The following is a 17723-nucleotide window of genomic DNA, read 5'->3' as shown; positions in this document are numbered from 1 at the left end:
TTGGCTGATATTGGCAAATATTTTTTTTATATATGTCTCAAAAGTCCAGTACCGGTTGGACAATAATGGTAATTTTGGTCATTTTTATGTGATTTTTGAGGGTTTAATTTGCCAAAAACACACCCCAAAGTGATTTTTTAATCAATAAATTCTATCTCCCATCAATTTTCAAAAATATTTACTATGTATCACAACATATATCGAGATTTTAATTGTATATCGAGATATCATTAAATATACTGTGATAGAGGATTTTATACACATCACCTGCCCATGGATGTATTGTGAGAGCTGGATTTGGTGCAAGTTGTGCTTTTGTGGCCCAATAAAAATTTTCCACATAGACAATCATCATTAAAGGGGCATCTGCAAAACTTTTGACACCTCCAACTGCAAATAAGTTCAATTACTACTCTTTGTATTAAGAATTTTTAATCTATGAGAGTTTTGTATTTGTAAGACCTTTCCACAGTCTAGAAAAGCTATTTTTATGTGCGTGACGTCATCCAGGAAACTTTAGGCTTATGTGCTCGTTCAGCATTTTTCATTCAAGTGAACTGGTGTCATTTTGGCGTCTGGTATCCAGTTCTTATAATACATCCATGCACCCGCCCCTAACGCAGGTAGTCCATGTTGACCGTCGGGCCACGTGATTCATTTTAATTCATGTTACACCAATGTATAAAGAAGAAGCACGTACAAAAACAAAATATTTATTCAATTTGTTCATTAAGATTATTATACATTTTTGCATTGAAACAAGCTTCATTTTGGTATGGTGAGTCGTGTGTGTCCGTATTGACGAGGATCTTGATTGAATACGTCGAATGCTTCCATACTCGAAGAGACACTTGGTTGCTGATTTCAAAAAAATGTACGTTTTCCTGGAGTAATCATGTGATGAGATTAGAGCAAAAGTTGCATTTAAAAAAGGAAGACTGTTTAAAAAAAACAAAAACAGATATGGAGACATTCCAAACTATACAAACAAGATCCGGCAGGCCTATGTTCTGAGAAGAGGTCAGGCATGTGTTTGAGAAGCACTTTTTGGTTGAGCTTTGAGGCAATGTTTGAGATGACCTTGCTGGTGATGAGCCCATACGTATGTTAATGTTGCCATGTCTCTGTTTGTGTGTGTGTGTGTGTGTGTTTTAAAAGAACTCCACCGATTTAGCATTGCACATCTATAACATACATACACACGATGGGCAGTTTAAAAAAAATCAAAATCAATGCAGCAGAACCAGAGACATCTTTTTTACGCCATGCATTATTCTTCCTTGTCAAAACCTGCCGCCTACGTTACCCACAGTGTAACATGACTCATTCAATCGACTGTACAGATTCAGGTTAGCGATGAGCAAAGCGGTTCTTTTCAGTGTACTGAATCACTAGAAAGAGTTCATTAAAAAGATTCGTTCATTGAATCGTTCAGTGCTTGATCGGAGCTCTGACTGCGTATAATCCCCCTCACTGACCTGAAACACGCTAAAACTGGGAACGGTCATTCGTGAAGGAGAAGCCACTGAGCTGAGAACTTAGTTGGATAAAGATACTGTTTGCAAACTGAAAGCTGCTATAATAAAGTGTTACGCTATCATGTACAGTGTGTATATTTTCGCGACACATAATAATCAAATAAGATATTTGATACTACTTTCTTCTTCGAGACTTCAAGACATGAGAGGGAGGGTGAAGGGTGGGCACTGGGTCAGTGCTTGGATCATTGAACATGCGACGTTCCCTCGCGGTTAAAGGATCTGAGACAGTGTCAGCCACCCGTTTTTTCATATTGCAGGTTTCACCACGCATTGTAAACTACGAAAGGTGGTGAGACTTTAAAAAAATAATTCAGGGATTGTCAAATATAAGCTAGCTCATTTTAAATTTAAGGTATTTAAAATCTCATGAGTACAGATGCAGCAGTTGTGTTTATGCACTCTATGATACTGATACGATCCCTGCAAACGAATCACTTTCGCTCGCAACTGACTGAGAGCTCAACTGAACTGAGAAATGAACGGATAGTTTCAGGAAGTGATTCAGTTCGTTCAAATAAAAGATTCGTTCTCTTACACGAATCATTCGCGAACGACATGTATTGTGCTAGTAGCGGCTAATGTAGCCTGGTAACCTCACTTCTTTCTAACTCCACAACCCCAGATTTTTTTTTTTTCATTTTCAAACTTGTAGTTTTCAGCTCCAACAGATGTTTCTTTGGGGCAATTCATCAGACTTTGCGCAGCTTCCTTCAGGAGCCACAAAAGGCTTTATACAACTTTTTTCACATATGCAGTAGCACTCCCAAAGACCTGTAAACGGACTCTGATGTGTAAAATCGGTGGAGTTCCCCTTTAAGGTTTTGTGTGTGTGTATGTGGGAAGCAAACGGATGTGTATAAGAAGCAATGAACTGTATGTGAAGAAATGTACTTGCAGCTGCTGTGTGTGTGTGTGTATTTGTGCTCAGAAGGAGAAGTATTTGGTGAACCACTCCTGCTTTAGCCCCTCTGTCCCCCTCTGCTCCACATACGGGCCCCTGCAAAACACAAAAAGACATTGATTTAAAAAAACAAACAAAAAACATATTGACATATATATTTACATTATGTCCAGGTTCTGAGTATTTCACACAACCATATTTCACTCCCAAGATATTAAAGGTACCCTGTGGAGTTGTTTTTGACCACTAGTAGCGCTAAAGAGCAATGTTTAAATGTGCAGGTCCTCAATTTGTTCACATTCCTGCTGCAGGTTTCATGTTATTCCACTGAACGGAAGTTGGTGTCAGTAATGCACCAACAAACACAGCACGTAGAAGTGGACATGAGTTTAGTACAAAGATTTATCATCACTGACCATGTTGATTGTTTTTTTGGGTTTTTTTTTTACCTAAACGATTGCATAACCATTCAAATGCACATCAGTAAACAAACTTAACGCCATGTCGTTTGGTGCTGATTCTGACTGTCTTCATTTCAGTAGTAACCACAGTCTGTTGCTGGTTCAAACTGTCAGTTCAGTACAAAACTAAGTCGATACAAGCAAAGCTTATAAAGTTAATAACTCCACAGCCAACTGTTCATGACAGAATTATCACATCATGATTGTTTCTTTTGTTTTTGCAACCTTTAAATAAGCTTTTAACCAGGCAGTAACATACTGTGTGTCATGAATGATCTGTCAACAGTACTTTCAGTCACCAGTGAGGAGCTCTACTGCTAAAAGTAGTACTTCTGATTCAGTCAGTGATGGCGGTGATTCAGGATAGCCCCATTTGAAGAATTGGTGTTTAAAAAGAACCTATATAATACTCAAATAAATATTCAAAAAGTCTGCCTTGCATGTTTGTCATATAAGAAAGATTTCAACTTGTTTGTTAGACCTCAAAGACACAAAGCATGAATGTATTTTTTGTTTGTTTACAAGAAAACAAGACACCTTTTTAAAAAAGTCCATACCTGATTGAATGGGCTTGCAGGTGTGCGTGTGGGTCCTGGCAGGAGGGGGACACGTAGCGAATGCCCGTTTGTGGCGAGGGGCAGACAGGGAGGGGAGCGGTGGGCGCTGGAGTAGGGGGGATACAGGAGGTCCGGGATCTGGCGGAGCGAGGGAGAGAGGGGGAGGAATGTTGGCTGAGGGAGAGGGAGGTGTGCTTGTGCGGAAGAGAGGAGGTGGAGTAGTGGGGGGAAGTCTGCGGGTGGGAGCTGGACTGGTGAGGGAGGGTTGAGGAGGAGTGCTGATGGACGGAAGAGGAGGAGGAAGACGATGAGGAGGATTGGGGCGGGAAGATGCTCCTGTCGTAAGTACCGGCGCTGGGGATGCTGGTGACACGAGGAGGTGACTCCACACGCTTCCTCTGTTAGAGGAAAAAAACACATACATTTGAATTTTAAAACCAGCATGATTTATGTTGATGTTTTGTACTTTTTATTTAATGATGACATGAATCAAAATCCACACAGTGAAATTATTCTCCACTCATATTAAGGCTGGCAGTATGTTATATAATAATAATTAAATCCAACTTGATGTGACCTCAGACTGCTGGTGAGTACAATGTAAGAAACACTGTTACTGTAGGTGTATTTGTTTAAAAGAGAAGTCTGCTGGTGGTCTGTATTCTTCTTTGCATAGAAGAGCCAAAACCACCAATAGATGACTGAATTGATTCTCCTAAGAAGGATTGGCTGTGTAACAAAAGCTCAAGACCTCAATTATTGTCGAAAAACTATTTAACAACACATCAGTGAGCCACACCGCTGAACTACGTGACATTTTCCTTTATTACCATGAACACTGCAACTGTTCTTCATTTTGATGCAATCCCACATACACATCCAACTCCATATATCATTTGTGAGAGCACGAAATGTGAAATAGTCCCCAACAAATGCACTATTTACTCAGTTGCCAAAAACTGCAGAGCCCAGATGTTTGAGAGAACTACCTGGCCTTTAAAAAAACATTAAAACTATATATTTGTGACCTGTTTTTAAAGATAAACGTCTCCATTAGGAACAAATTGCCACAGAAAGGACTGAGAAGTTGGAAAGCACTGAGAGACAGAGTTATCTGTGGTTTGTTTTGATCTTTTCATGGGTTTTGCTGACAAAAAGAAAAGTTTTGTCACTACTGTGTGGATATAATTATGTGGCCTGCAGCCATTGAAAGACAGATTACTGACAGGTTGCAGGTGATGGCGTATTGGATGGATGATGAAAACTGCCATTTTGCCTTTGAGGGTAATTCAATTTCATATGGAGTGACATTATTTTGCCTTTGCTGCACATAGTGCCAGTGAGGGAGGCATTGAAAAGTCTGAACTTAAAGTGATGCTCTGCCCAAAATATTTCCTAAATATTGAACACATTATAGAAATCTTGAGCTCGTCAATTCAGAAACTCCAGGAGATATGGATGTCTTATGCAAAAAGATTTATTGACAAACACAAACTTGACTGACCGAGGAGATAGCAGTTATAATTCAAAGTGCCAGTGTAGACTCAATGAAATGCTGCAACAAATCTGAAGGAAAAGATTTGAACCACTCTGTTATTCAGGCAGCGCTCAGTGTAATTCTGTGCTTCATGGAGAGCAGCAGCTGTGGTCAGCTTGACTTCATATCAGTTGACACATTTTCACAGCAGAGAAAAAGTGTAAAATCGTCCCTAGAAACTTCTCAAACCACTTCTGCAGTGTAAACAACACCTCTGCTGTCTTTCCATATGCTCAGTACGTACATACAAATGTTTCAAAAATGTATTTTTTTTTTTACCAAAATATGTTGAAAAGAGTCTCTGTATACCTGAATGTGCATCAAAGTAAGGCACAACTTGAATAAAAATGTGAAAATCTCCTCCACACTGTCTCACTTACTGCTGAATTATTTATTAGTTATCTCCGCCAGGTGTAAACCTGGAAGGAGATCATACGATTGGTTGTGTGTGTGTGTGTGTGTGTCCGCAGCTAATCTTGCATACTACTGGACCCATCAGCCAAATATTTTGTGCACATTTATGTGGGTATGCTCAAGGACTTCTCGTTGTTGCAGTGATTAACAATTTTTTTTAAAAATATTTTTATAATGCAATTCTATGGAAGAGGATTAGGGCCACGTGAAAAATGTATTTGAGTTCTGAGTTTAAAGTCAGAAATTTTGAGAATAAAGTTTAATTTCAGAAATGTCAGAATTCTGACTTTAAACTCAGAACTCAAATAATTTTTTCACATGTTGCCCTAATCCTCTTCCGTACGATTCCTTATGAAACTATAGTAAAGACTTTCACAAACAAGGCTTACCTAGTCTTGGCCTTTGTTGTGGCTCAAAACTGACAGCCATAGAAAAGTTTGGTCTGATCTTGAGCGGGAGCATCTGCAGATTAATCCGTACCCAACATATTATGATCCACTTAAGTTAAACACAATACAAGATGAATAAATCCCCGTTTTTGTTTTTGTTATTTTGTCATCTTGACTCGAGCCGGGAAGGACGGGAGGAGTGAAATTCAACTCTTTGTTTGGGAGGGGAGAGAGAGGCAGGAAGAGGTTTTATTTTGTGTAAATAACAATTTTTAAAATGAGAAGTTTGGACTTATTGTCCCGTACATTGTTTCCTTATTAGTTCATACAGTTAGGCGAACCCAGGACACTCGCTTACAATACCATTACACTATTCTATGCATCTTAAAGAAAACTGAGACTATACTATACAAAAAAAAACTTCAATTCAAAACTTTGCAAATCTCCACTGGTTGCATCTGGCAGTTGTGGTGGCGTTGCAGTAGGTGCATCACCGCCAACATGACCCCAGGCACACCTGGCAAAGCTCTGCTTTTTACTGAGCACACTCTTCTAGTTTATGATGTTTTGGTCTGTCAGACCTTCATGAGATATCTCATTTTTACCAAAATATGTTAAAATACACAGCCTCCTTGTTGCACTATCATTCTTATTTGTAACACACAACGCTCCAAACAGTGAGTGTTTGGACCTTACTGAACATCCAGATGGTCACTAGAGAAGCGGGTTACGCTGCAGGAGTGGTTTGTGAGGTGTCTGTGGACATTTTGCTGCCTTTTATTCACTCTTAAATCTTGTCACTATGAGCCACTACAACCTGTAAACAGCACATGCTTTACATATCATGCTTACATTTATAAGCCCAGAGCGTCCGTGATCACTTATCCATGACTGACACCAAAATGAATGTCACATTGTTATTATTAAAGCTGCAAAGAGGGTTTTATTTCTGAGATTAAAATCTTCCTCAAGGTATCATATATATTATAATATCTGCATATGAAGTGTTTCACTGAGACAAATGAAGTTAAAGATCAATGTCCAAAGTCAAATATACAGCACGGTACAAGATTACATCATTAAACGTGTTTTTGTATTTTGTAGGAAACACTTTCACTCTTAAAGAACTCTCCACACAAGCCTGTATCTTTACTGGTCAAATGTCATACAATTAAAATCTGTGTGATGGACACATTACACACAGGGGACGCGTCTTTATGACAGACTGGTGATCTGCTGAGTGGGCGAGCTTGTACATTTTACAGCCTCTAACAGAAGTTGGCTGCGGCCCAGTGAGCGCTTCTGGCTGGAAGGAGGCTAGTTTTGATGAATACATTATGTGCACGAGCCGAACAGACAAACTCACCCTCATGGTTGGCGTGACGCTCCCGGGGCGGGACTTGCTGTCACGGAGCCTGAGGGTGCTGTTGTCCCCGGCAACAGGAGGGTGGAGCTGCAGCTGATGCCTCTCTTCCTGGAGGGAAGGAGGATGAGGAAGGACTTTCATTGGCCTTATTCACAGTTGGTGTTGTTGTCTGGAGGGTGTACTTGTTTGCTAAGCTGCCTCATGGCGCACAGATGGTAGACACGGCACTCTGGCAGAGGACACTTCAAAAAATTTAATTTCTCTCCTACGCATATATGACCAGAGGAGATTTATGAAGAGGCTGTTCCAATTTGATTTGCTTTGAATGGTTAAAGTTATTACATTCTTAAAAATCTGCCCTCTTCCAAAGGCAGTTTTAGAAGAAGAACACTTGGTCACTGCACTGCTGATTGGCTGCAAGAATTAGTAAAAGTTCTTCCTGTCAGGTGAGTTTCCACACTGTGTACAGTAATTTCCCCTGATTTGAATTGTATAAACTGGTCAGTTTAACAGGATTCAATATAATGACTGTTTAGCTTGTGAGGGGCTGTTCAAAGTCAATCAGCAATGAAGTATTTAACTTCAAAACATCATAAAGTTGACTGTTCATTCTGGATATTGGAGACAGCAGTTTGACAGAAAAAAACATTTCTGCACCAGCATTTTTTTCAGTTTTCATAGAGTCACATGATCCAAGTAGGAACATAATGACAACTGAGCCATTGCCATCTGCTGATGAAAATGGTGAGATGCGGTTGAAAGCTCTGGAAAAAGCTAATCAGTGAACATTGAGTTACTTTTTTTGTTGTTGTTGTTTGTTTTTGTCAAATCATAAAAAAAGATTACGATAGACACAGATTTGTAAACCAAATCATAAAAATGAGCAACATGTAACATATGTTTAATGTACTGTTTCTGCTGTTATGTAAAGTATCAGTCGTTGCCTTGGAAATACACTGCACGCAAAAAATATATAAAATATCTTAGCTTGGGCAGGAACAATCCAGGATAAGGCTGGTGATATTGTACAGTTTCCATAATGTTAACAAATCTCATGAAAAGACCAAAACTGAAAATGTTTAAGTCCATTTCTCAATATTTTCTGACTTCTCTACTTTATTTGTGGCACTCAGACTCAAACCAAACAGTTGTGGCCCTTTAAGCAAACATTACTCAAACAGGTGGTGCATTTGTTGGGGACTATTTTCAGCTGCGGATTTGGATCACCTTTTTGTATTTATGGTAGCAGGACAGTGTTTGTGTGACTGACCCAAAATAAACTACAGTGCTCACATTCATAGTAATGAAGAAACACGTTACCCAGTGCAACAGTGTGGCTCTTTAATGTTTTTAATAGTTTTTGGACAAAAACGGAGGTCTACAGTACAGAGGACTGAGATATATCAGGCTGTGGTTACACAGACAACACTTAAAAAGATTAAAAAGATCAGTTCATTGTTGGTTTTGGTATTTTAATGGAATTTGTTGACAATAAGAAAAATTTAGATTGATCACCAGACTTATCCCTAAAGTAAGAGGATCTTCTGGAGTGAATATGGAGTGATCAGAGGAGCATTTCCACAGGTAAACAAGTGATCTGTGCGTGCGTGTGTGTGTGTGTGTGTGTGTGTGTGTGTGTGTGTGTGTGCATGCTCTCACCACTAATCGTTTAATGAGCTGGTCTCTCTCTGTAAGTCTCTCCTGGAGTTTCCCCAACTGCAGCTCATCACATCGAGGCTCCCTCCTCCTGCACCGTTCCTCCCGCTCACGCAGCCTGGAATTAAATCAACACACACACACACACACATCTTTTCTCTCATACCCGTCCTCAAGTTCACAACCATTTTATATTCATTTTAAATGTGTTATTAATAATTATGTATTTCTGTGTTTCCGTCTTGTACTCACTCATTCTCCAGAGCTACTATGCGAGCCTGCAGGTGCGTCTGAGCGCTGCTGTATTCAGAGACCAGACTCTGCATCTCCTTCTTGTGCTCCCTCTTGATCTCCTCCACCTCCTCTCTCCTCTTCTCCTCTTCCCGCTCCTTCCTCTTCTCCTCCTCCTCCACTTCCTCTTCTTTCACATCCTCCTCTTTTTTCTCCTCCCAGTGTTTCTGTGACTCCTCCAGTTTCTCCATCTCCACCCTCAGTTTCTCCACTTCCTCCTTCAGACGTTGTGCTTCTTCTTCGAGCTGGGCGTCTCTCTTCTTGTGCAGTTCTGTGCTCTCCTCCTCTTTCTCTTCGGCCTCAGGTTTCTCTTGTATTGACCTGGGGAGGGGCAGTAGATACAACAGAGGGGTGGAAAGGAAAGGAATGGAAAATAATGGAAGTGGGATGTTTAATATAATAACACAGTTACGATAAGTTGCAAACAGTAATAGCTGTTTTTATCTGGGCTGTTGGATAAAAGACATCAGTGGCCCTGAAAATGGCTGAATCCATTACTGATGGAAACATTCCAGCTAATTTAGCCTGTATATTACTGGATATCATGACACAGTACATACTTTTAATATAAACCAGGATTTTGGACCAAACAGTAGATACATTGATACATATGAAAACATGCTCCAAATAAAGAGCTCAAAAATCACAGAAGAAGTGCATGTTTGTAAGATGTTTTTTGGTCATATTCCCCCAAAAAACTGGACTGATCTTTGGCTGAACATGCATACATTTTGCTTAGTGGGAGGGTTTCCTAAATCTTTCGTAAATAAATGAAAATGAAGTGAACAGGGATAAAAATACAAACGCATGCAAATTAAACAGAATTTCAATCATAGCCAGAATGATTTATGCAGTTTGTCTCAGGATGTGTTGTCGTTTTTTCCTAACTGTCTTAAAGGCTTGCGATTGGGAAATATGCTTATTTGCTGAGTTAAATGAGATGATTGATACCACTCCCATGTTTGTACAGTAAATACTGTTTTAAGCTACAGCCAGGAGATAGTTAGCTTAGTTTTAGAGTAGCTTAGCATAAAGACTGGGAGCAGAGGGGAGCAGCTACTATGTCTCTTTCAAAGTTCAAAAACCCACCTATCAACACCTCACCAATTAACACATTATATCTCATGTGTTTAATCCATACAAAAGCCAAAAGATCAAAACAACAAGTTGTGGTTTTACAGGGGTTATAATGTGTTAATTAGTGAGCTTTAGAAGTGCTGGTAAAAATAAATCTTCTCATCTAAGTCTCTCTAAAAAAACAAAAAAACCCCAAAACTATTCCTTTTACTGCTTCCAATTTGGTATGTAGATTGTCTTGATACCAAAGATATTAGAGCTGAAATGATTAGTTGATCAATTAGTTGATAGAAAGAAAATTACTATAATGGATTTATCATTTCAGTCATTTTTCAAGAAAAAAGCCAAATATTCATCATTTCCACCTTCTCAAATATGAGGATTTAATATGTTTCTTTGTCTATATGTTACTATAGGATAGTAAACTGAATATATTTGGGTGTTGATTGTTAATCAGATGAAACAATTAATCTGAATAAGTCCCCTTGGGCTCTGAAAGTCTGTAAAGGACATTATTTTACACTATTCTCTGACTAAATAAATTGGATAATCAAGAAAAATGGTTGTGTTAATAATAAGAAGTAAATAAGTCTTTTTTTTTTTTTTACATGTATCTACTCCTTCTACTCCCTTCCTTACTTTTCCTTTAATTGTTTCTTCAATGTTGCGTTCTCTCTCTGCAGCTCCAGCATGGCACAGCGACTCTCATCCAGCTGTCGCTCAAACACCTGATACTGGTTCTGCTGCTTCAGGTCCTTCACACACACACACACACACACACACACACACACACACACACACACACACACACACACACACACACACACACACACACACACAGTGGATACATTGTCAAAATCTCCATTAATGCCAAGATTCAGATATCAGTTTTTAAAAAGGTTAGTGCTGCTGTAGACACTTATGTACTTTGTTAGCTTTATCCCAGAGTCATGGAGTATTTCATTCATGTGGAGGATAATGATATCAGTTATGAAATGGTTGTGATTTGTGTGCACATAATGTATATATATAAATAAAGGTATTTGTTTGCTTGTGTGCGTCTGATAAAAAGAGATTATGTTAGTGGGAGATAGGCTATAACACACAGACAAAGACATTGAGACATTTGTGTGTTTCTGTTTGTGCAAACTCAACCCAAGGGGGACTGAATATTCAACATCGCTCGCCCCGGTGTGTGTCACCTGTTGCAGGGCCATCATCTGTGTGTGTGCTTGTAGTTGAGCCTGCAGGTCCTCTATCTGCTGCATGTGTCTCTGGGTCATCTGTCTGCTCCACTCGGTGTGCTGCTGGGTCAACTCCGCACGCTGCTTATCTGATATCACACAGAACCACATACAGAAAACAAAATCAATTTGGCCCACTGTGACAGGTACCCTTCTGCTGTTGCCATGGTGAAGTGTATCCATGGCAATAGGAACTTCACTGTTGAATTTATAATCTCAATGTGTATATCGCTCCTTGTGTGTGTGTGTGTGTGTGTTCATGTGTCCATGCAGCTACATATAGGGAATGTGTTACTGTCTGTGTGTGCTTATGCTAATGTTTACGTGTATGTGTATGCGCATGTGTGTGTGTGTGTGTGTGTGTGTGTTACCTAGCTCCAGGTGGTGCATGGTCTGTAGTCTGTTCCTCTCAGACAGCAGATCTTCTTTTGCCTGTCGCTGTAACGTCTGCAGCTCCACTGCGTGACTGTGTCTCTCCTCAGCTAAAGACTGGCTCTGGGGCTCCTTCAACACAGTTTTTACAATAGCTGCATGCTTTTAGATCACACAAACATGTTTTTACACTACAGATAAACTGTACTTAACTCCACATATGCTGTATATTACATGGATGAATGCACTCATAGAATAGCAATACGTTGCCATTCCACTTCGAGCTCTGCAGCGCTATCACCAAAGTCGCTAAATTATTCATCACAGAGAAAAACCTTTGAAAGAGTGTACATATGATTTTTGAAAATGTTTGTGCGTGTGTGTTTGTGTGTGTGTGTGTGTGTGTGTGTGTGCGTGTGTACCTGCAGCAGATCCCTCAGTTTCTTGTTTATCTCCTTGGTCTCTTGAACCTCCGTCCTCAGCCTGTCAATTTCGGGGTTGCCGTGGCAATCGTCTCCCGAACCCGCCTTCTTTTTCTCCACCTGCATTAGCGAGAAAGTTGTGAGCAAAAAGGATTTTAAGTCTCTGCGTGCCGTCAGAGTAATCCAGAGATGATGAATTTGCAGCGACCATTAAATTATTTAAATGGAGACATTGCTTTTGTTTAAGAATTTGCAGACTCCAACGTTTTTTTTCTTGAAATAAATAAATAAAACTCTGACTTCATTGTGCACTCAAGACAAGCTTATGGAACTAATTAAAAGTGTACTCCAGTGACTCACTATTGCACTCTAATGGGGGTCTCACAAGATTCAGATTTGAATGGTCAGCAGATCCTGACTTTTAGTCTCTAATATGGATCAAGGTCTAGCAACACTGGATCCTACAATTCCCATAATGTCACTCAAGAGCCTTTCATTAGTGTTTAATTAGACTCTCCTGCCTTGTAAACGCCCACAACTTTTAGACTCCCAGTCTGCACATCAGGCTTTCTGGTACAAATATACTGTATATCTCCAAATTGAGATACCCTAGTGACATCACTACGGTTATTTTCTCAGACTTTGCAAAGCTTCTCCGGAGCCACAGAAGTCATTATACAACTGTGTACAACTGTTTATGACTAGAAAACTGATCTTGATGTGTAAAATAACATTTGGCAAGTCAGACATTACCTTATTACCCGAATGAAATCCAAAATATGATTTTGATGGCAGCTAAAAGGAGAGAAACATCTCTGATCCTCAACATGTTGTTTTGAGAATGAATCAAGAAATAAAAGAACTCACTACTGAACTTAACCAATTAGTCGATCAATTGATAAGTCGATCATTTTTAAGGCAAAAAAAGACAAATATTTGCTTCCTAAATTTGAGGATTTGCTGCTTTTCTCATTTCTAATTTTCTCTTGTATCTATGATAGAAGACGTCATCTTGGGCTCTGAGAAATTATAATGGGTATATTTAGCTATTTTCTAACATAATTCATAAATATTGACTCCTCGAGAAAATAATCTGCAGATTAACTGACAATGAAAATAAACATTAGTTGCAGCAAACAATGAAAGCAGCCTCATCAAATGAGTCAATCAAGCTTCTTTCTCTCTTGGTTTTAAAGAGGGGGAGGGGTATGATGCTAATCTTAGAGTATGACAGTCACACTGGTTTTCTGTGCTTTCTAGGAGCTGAATGTACCTTGACTGTGTGACTCAATCTCTAATTAGATCTGCATGGTTCCAGACATCTGAACCGCTGCACACATCTGTTTTTTTAACAATATGAATGATGAAGTGAAAGCTACATGTCAATTCTGATATCAGGTGATAACTAGATCCTTAGATTAAAGAATTACCGCATTAAGTACCGATGGGTTTAGTTTGTGAAGAAGGCTCACCTGCAGCTCGTCCAGTTGACTCTGCAGCTCAGTTATCTGTGTCTGCAGCTCCTGCTCTCGGTTCTGCCATCTCTGCTCGCTCTCAGCAACAGCGGCATTCATCTCTATCCTGAACTCTGCTCTGAGACGATCCTCACACTCTGCCCTGGAGGCATGCATCAGAACAAGAAGTAAGGCAGAGTTAACCTACATGCAAAATTACTGTTTATTTCTTCTTGCTACACTCCGCTGTGTGATCATTTTTAGTGCCATCTTCTCTTATGCGTCTTCTTCATTTAAAGAACACTATTTTTTCTGGTTTAGTTGATAACCTGCACTCCTACAAGCATAGAAATAATCTGATTATATCACACTTTTCTTAATAAATTGATTTCATCCATTTAAATGCAAAACTTGATTTTCTTTGTCTTATTAAGGGATTACAAAACCCCCATTTGTGTTTCTGAAGAAGAAACCCAAGTATAGCTAGGGACCTGTAGTAGTAGCTCGGGTAGAGGATTGCATTATGTTGTCTAATCGACAGTGTGCAGAGGGATGAAAACCTTTTGTACGAGTGTGACTGTGAATCTGCATGAGAGTAATTAAACACGCTGTTTATTTTTACTGCAGTAATCTGTTGTTTTTAATGTGCATGTACAGTAATCACAGTCAGTATATGATGAGAATGATGCTGCTAGAGATGTAGAATCACTAAATGAGACCAGACAGGCTAATTGGTCTTCAGGAAAACCATTAAGGCAAATGTTTGCTTGAATTGCGATATTGATTTAATTTTCATTGATGTACTAACACAGTTTAATGGCTTATGTATCATTTTTATTGTTGTAGCCGATTTGTTGTCATGTTTTGCTTTGTTAAAACAAGTTTCATGGTGATAAAACATCATCTAATTGAACTGATGAAAGGAAAAATGAGGATATTATACATACTGTACACATTGAATCAGTTCTGGCAGGTTTGTATTCGTTCCGCTACCTGATCTGGTCCTCGGTGTGCCGCTGGCTCTGCTCAAGGAGGCTCCTCTCCGTGTTCAGTCGGCTCTGTTCCAGGACTTTCTCCTCCAGCCGGTGTTTGTCAGCTCTCAGGGACGTTATCTCTCTCTGCTGCCTGTCCCGCTGCCTCTCCGCCTCCTCCTGTATCCGAGCCAGTCGACTCCGCGTCTGATGCAGCTCCTCCTCCAGGCGAGAGGATGAGGGTGCAGCTTCGGGGCCGACCTTTTCTTTCTTTTCTTGTTGATGGATTACTGACTTCAACCGACAGATCTGAGAACACAGAAACCTTTTTGTTATGAAAAAATCAGAGCTTCATAAATGTAAATGATTATGAATACTGTACTTGTAGTCTCCTCACCTCACTGCTGGCATCTTTCAGTTTTGTCTCAAGTTCCTCCTTTTCCTTCTCCAGCCCGCTGCGTAGCTCCTCTCCACCTCTCCTCTCCTCCTCCAGACGCGCACAAACCTTTCAAGAATGTTCATAATCATCAAAACAACTATTACATTAACTTTCCTTTTTAGTATTTAACCCGACCATACTTTCATCATCTTATTACTAAAGCCTAATTAATAATTAGTCACGATGAAGTGCACATTAACACAAGGCTCAAAGGCCAAGCAATTATATGATAAAATCTCTTTATATCTCTACATTTACACACTGAATGCCAAAAATATTCATTAAACACACTCTTTTAGACCAGTGGTTCCAAACGTCAGAGTGGGAACCCCCCAGCGGGGTCACAAGATATAATCTGATATAATCATGACATGATTATCAGAATAGGAGGGCAGAAACAAAACATTTAGACTACAAAAATGTATTAATTTTTTTAGCCATTCTTCTGATCTTTGCTTTTTTCTCGTAAATTATGTTATTATAATTTCACCTCCTCAAGCTTCTAAAAACATTTTTAAAAGACAGTTAACATGGTCATAACTCTTAAGACTCATGTCACAATTAGAATATTACTTAATTTTAAAGAGTCACAAGCTCAAAATGTTGGAAACTAATTAGACTAAGGGGTTGATGCCTGTTGTGACCTGAACTGTGTAAAAGAGTGTCCAACTCAATCATGTGTGTCCACATGCACTGAAGTAACCTCTGTAATATCAAGAGTCAACACAACCAGATCTCAGCTGGAGAATCCTGATTTCTGTGAATGCTCGACTGGGTTTCTGAGGTGTTTTTTACAAAATTACATGAGCATCTCACAGACACAGAACAGGGAAAGTATTAATGTCGCAGCTGTGTGGAGGGTTGAAAGGAAATATTGTTACTCATAGTGGCTTATAGTGATGTGTGCTTGTATCTAAAATAATAAATCCAAAGTCTAACTGAATCTGAAGCTAAAATTAAGCCTACAAAAGCTGACTGCCACAGCTGAACGATAGACTCTTTTTGAAATTCAGATACATGTGCACACTGTGAAAAAACTGTGTGCTCTTTCAGTACAATGCCTGTCCTCACACTGCATTAATAGTCCAAATGCTTCACAAAAAAGGGGAAAAATGAGAAATGGAGTGTCATATCACGTTAACACTATCCCAGTCTTAGCCTAAAAAGTAGTAAAGTAGTGAAAAATATCAGACTACTAAACAGTTGTATAGAAATGTAGGTTTTAGAGTGGTCAGCTTATTGCTACGCATGTAAACACATCATCTCATTTCCTGCCTTTCCCTGATTTCTTTTGATAATCTAGTTTCTTGTGTGAATGTAAACATATTCAGTGAAAGATATGTGTACGAAGTGAAGTGGGTGTAAGAATTTTTTTGATGTCATTCTGCATTTATTACATGCATTTTTAATACAATTTCACCATGTTAAATTGAGTTGATATTTACATTAACGTTAATGTCAATGTTTTATGCTATATTTTAAAATATAATAAAACAAAAGAAGTAAAAAATATTAAAATAACTGTTTTAAAAATGTTTAAAGATCCCCTCCAGTCATGTTTTAAGACATATAAGATTCCTCTGCTTGGAATAATGAATTGTGTTTGGCATGTTTTTTCCTCAAAAAAAGTTTAATTACCTCGTATACGGGACCACGATTGGAAATGATATCACAGATCATGATAGTAGGTGCGCGCCTTTAACTCAAGATTCACTGAAACTTTCCACTTTCAGCAGATTAGTGTGAAACAACCTTCTGGTGTTAAACTCTGAACACTCTACATCATTCTGCACAGTGAAGCTCAAACATCCAACCGAAGGAACAAGAAGGAAAACACATTTTTGAATGGAAGGAGACATTGCAGCTCTGCTAATGACAATGGACGGTTGTCATAGTTACACAACACATCAGCTCAGAGGTAAGGAGGGGCTCCGTGACAAAAAATTTCTTATGAAGGGGTGCCGTGGTCTTAAAAAGTGTGAGCAGTACTTTACTGATCTGTGCCGAAAAGTTACTATTTCTAGAAATCGTTACTAGTTAAAAAGAATAAACTCTCAAACAGATGCTGACCTCTTGGTTGGTCTTCTTCTCTGAGCTCAGAGCTTCTTGTACACTGTGCAGCTCGGCCGCGTGTCTCCTCATCACCTCCTCTATCGCCTTCCGCACCTGCTCCTTCAACCGCTTCCTGTCCTCCTCGGCCTTCTCCACCAACCTCTTCTTCTCCTCTTCCAGCTTCTGCTGCACGCCGGCTCTCTCTGCCTCCACCTGCTCTATGTTCTTGTCCAGCTGGGAGAGAACACGAACCCTCTCGACCTCCAACTCCTTACGTTGCCGGTCCATCTCCTCCTCCTTTTCCCTCCTCAGACGTTCTTTGACCTCCTCCATTTCTTTGCGCAGTGCTTCCTTCTCCTCATCTCTCTCTCTGCGGACTCTGTTTCTGTCCTTCTCCATGTGATCCTTCTCCTGCTCTCTTTCCTTCTGCAACTTTTCTCTCTCTTTTTCTATCTCCCTCTGCAGTTTCTCCCTCTCGTCGTCTGCGTGTTTTTGGATGCGACGCAGCTCCTCTGTCTGAGCTCTCACCATCTCAGAACGCAAACAGGACAGGGCCTCGGCATGCTATAAACACACACA

The 17723-nt window shown here is 39.6% G+C and overlaps 1 protein-coding gene across 2 annotated transcripts in view; it reads right to left on the bottom strand.

Moving 5' to 3' along the window:
- The window catches only part of fam184b (family with sequence similarity 184 member B), a 29662-nt gene that overhangs the window by 1065 nt on the left and 10874 nt on the right, over positions 1–17723 (bottom strand). The window contains exons 6-18 of one of the 2 annotated variants that reach the window (XM_067584645.1): positions 17163–17708; positions 15051–15158; positions 14676–14962; positions 13701–13845; positions 12229–12348; positions 11806–11938; positions 11393–11523; positions 10830–10945; positions 9075–9434; positions 8826–8940; positions 7167–7274; positions 3461–3858; positions 2437–2538 (exon numbers count right to left, since the gene is read on the bottom strand). In XM_067584645.1, the coding sequence (XP_067440746.1) occupies positions 2466–2538; positions 3461–3858; positions 7167–7274; positions 8826–8940; positions 9075–9434; positions 10830–10945; positions 11393–11523; positions 11806–11938; positions 12229–12348; positions 13701–13845; positions 14676–14962; positions 15051–15158; positions 17163–17708 (2640 nt within the window). In that variant the 3' untranslated portion in view covers positions 2437–2465. Of the gene's footprint in view, positions 1–697; positions 2539–3460; positions 3859–7166; positions 7275–8825; positions 8941–9074; positions 9435–10829; positions 10946–11392; positions 11524–11805; positions 11939–12228; positions 12349–13700; positions 13846–14675; positions 14963–15050; positions 15159–17162; positions 17709–17723 lie in introns of those variants that run through there. The other variant, XM_067584644.1, reaches the window with a different exon arrangement.

The sequence above is a fragment of the Thunnus thynnus genome, chromosome 3, assembly GCF_963924715.1.
Source record: "Thunnus thynnus chromosome 3, fThuThy2.1, whole genome shotgun sequence".
Lineage (NCBI taxonomy): Eukaryota > Metazoa > Chordata > Actinopteri > Scombriformes > Scombridae > Thunnus > Thunnus thynnus.
The sequence above is the reverse complement of the archived record's forward strand: the minus strand, read 5'-3'. Positions and strand labels throughout refer to the sequence as shown.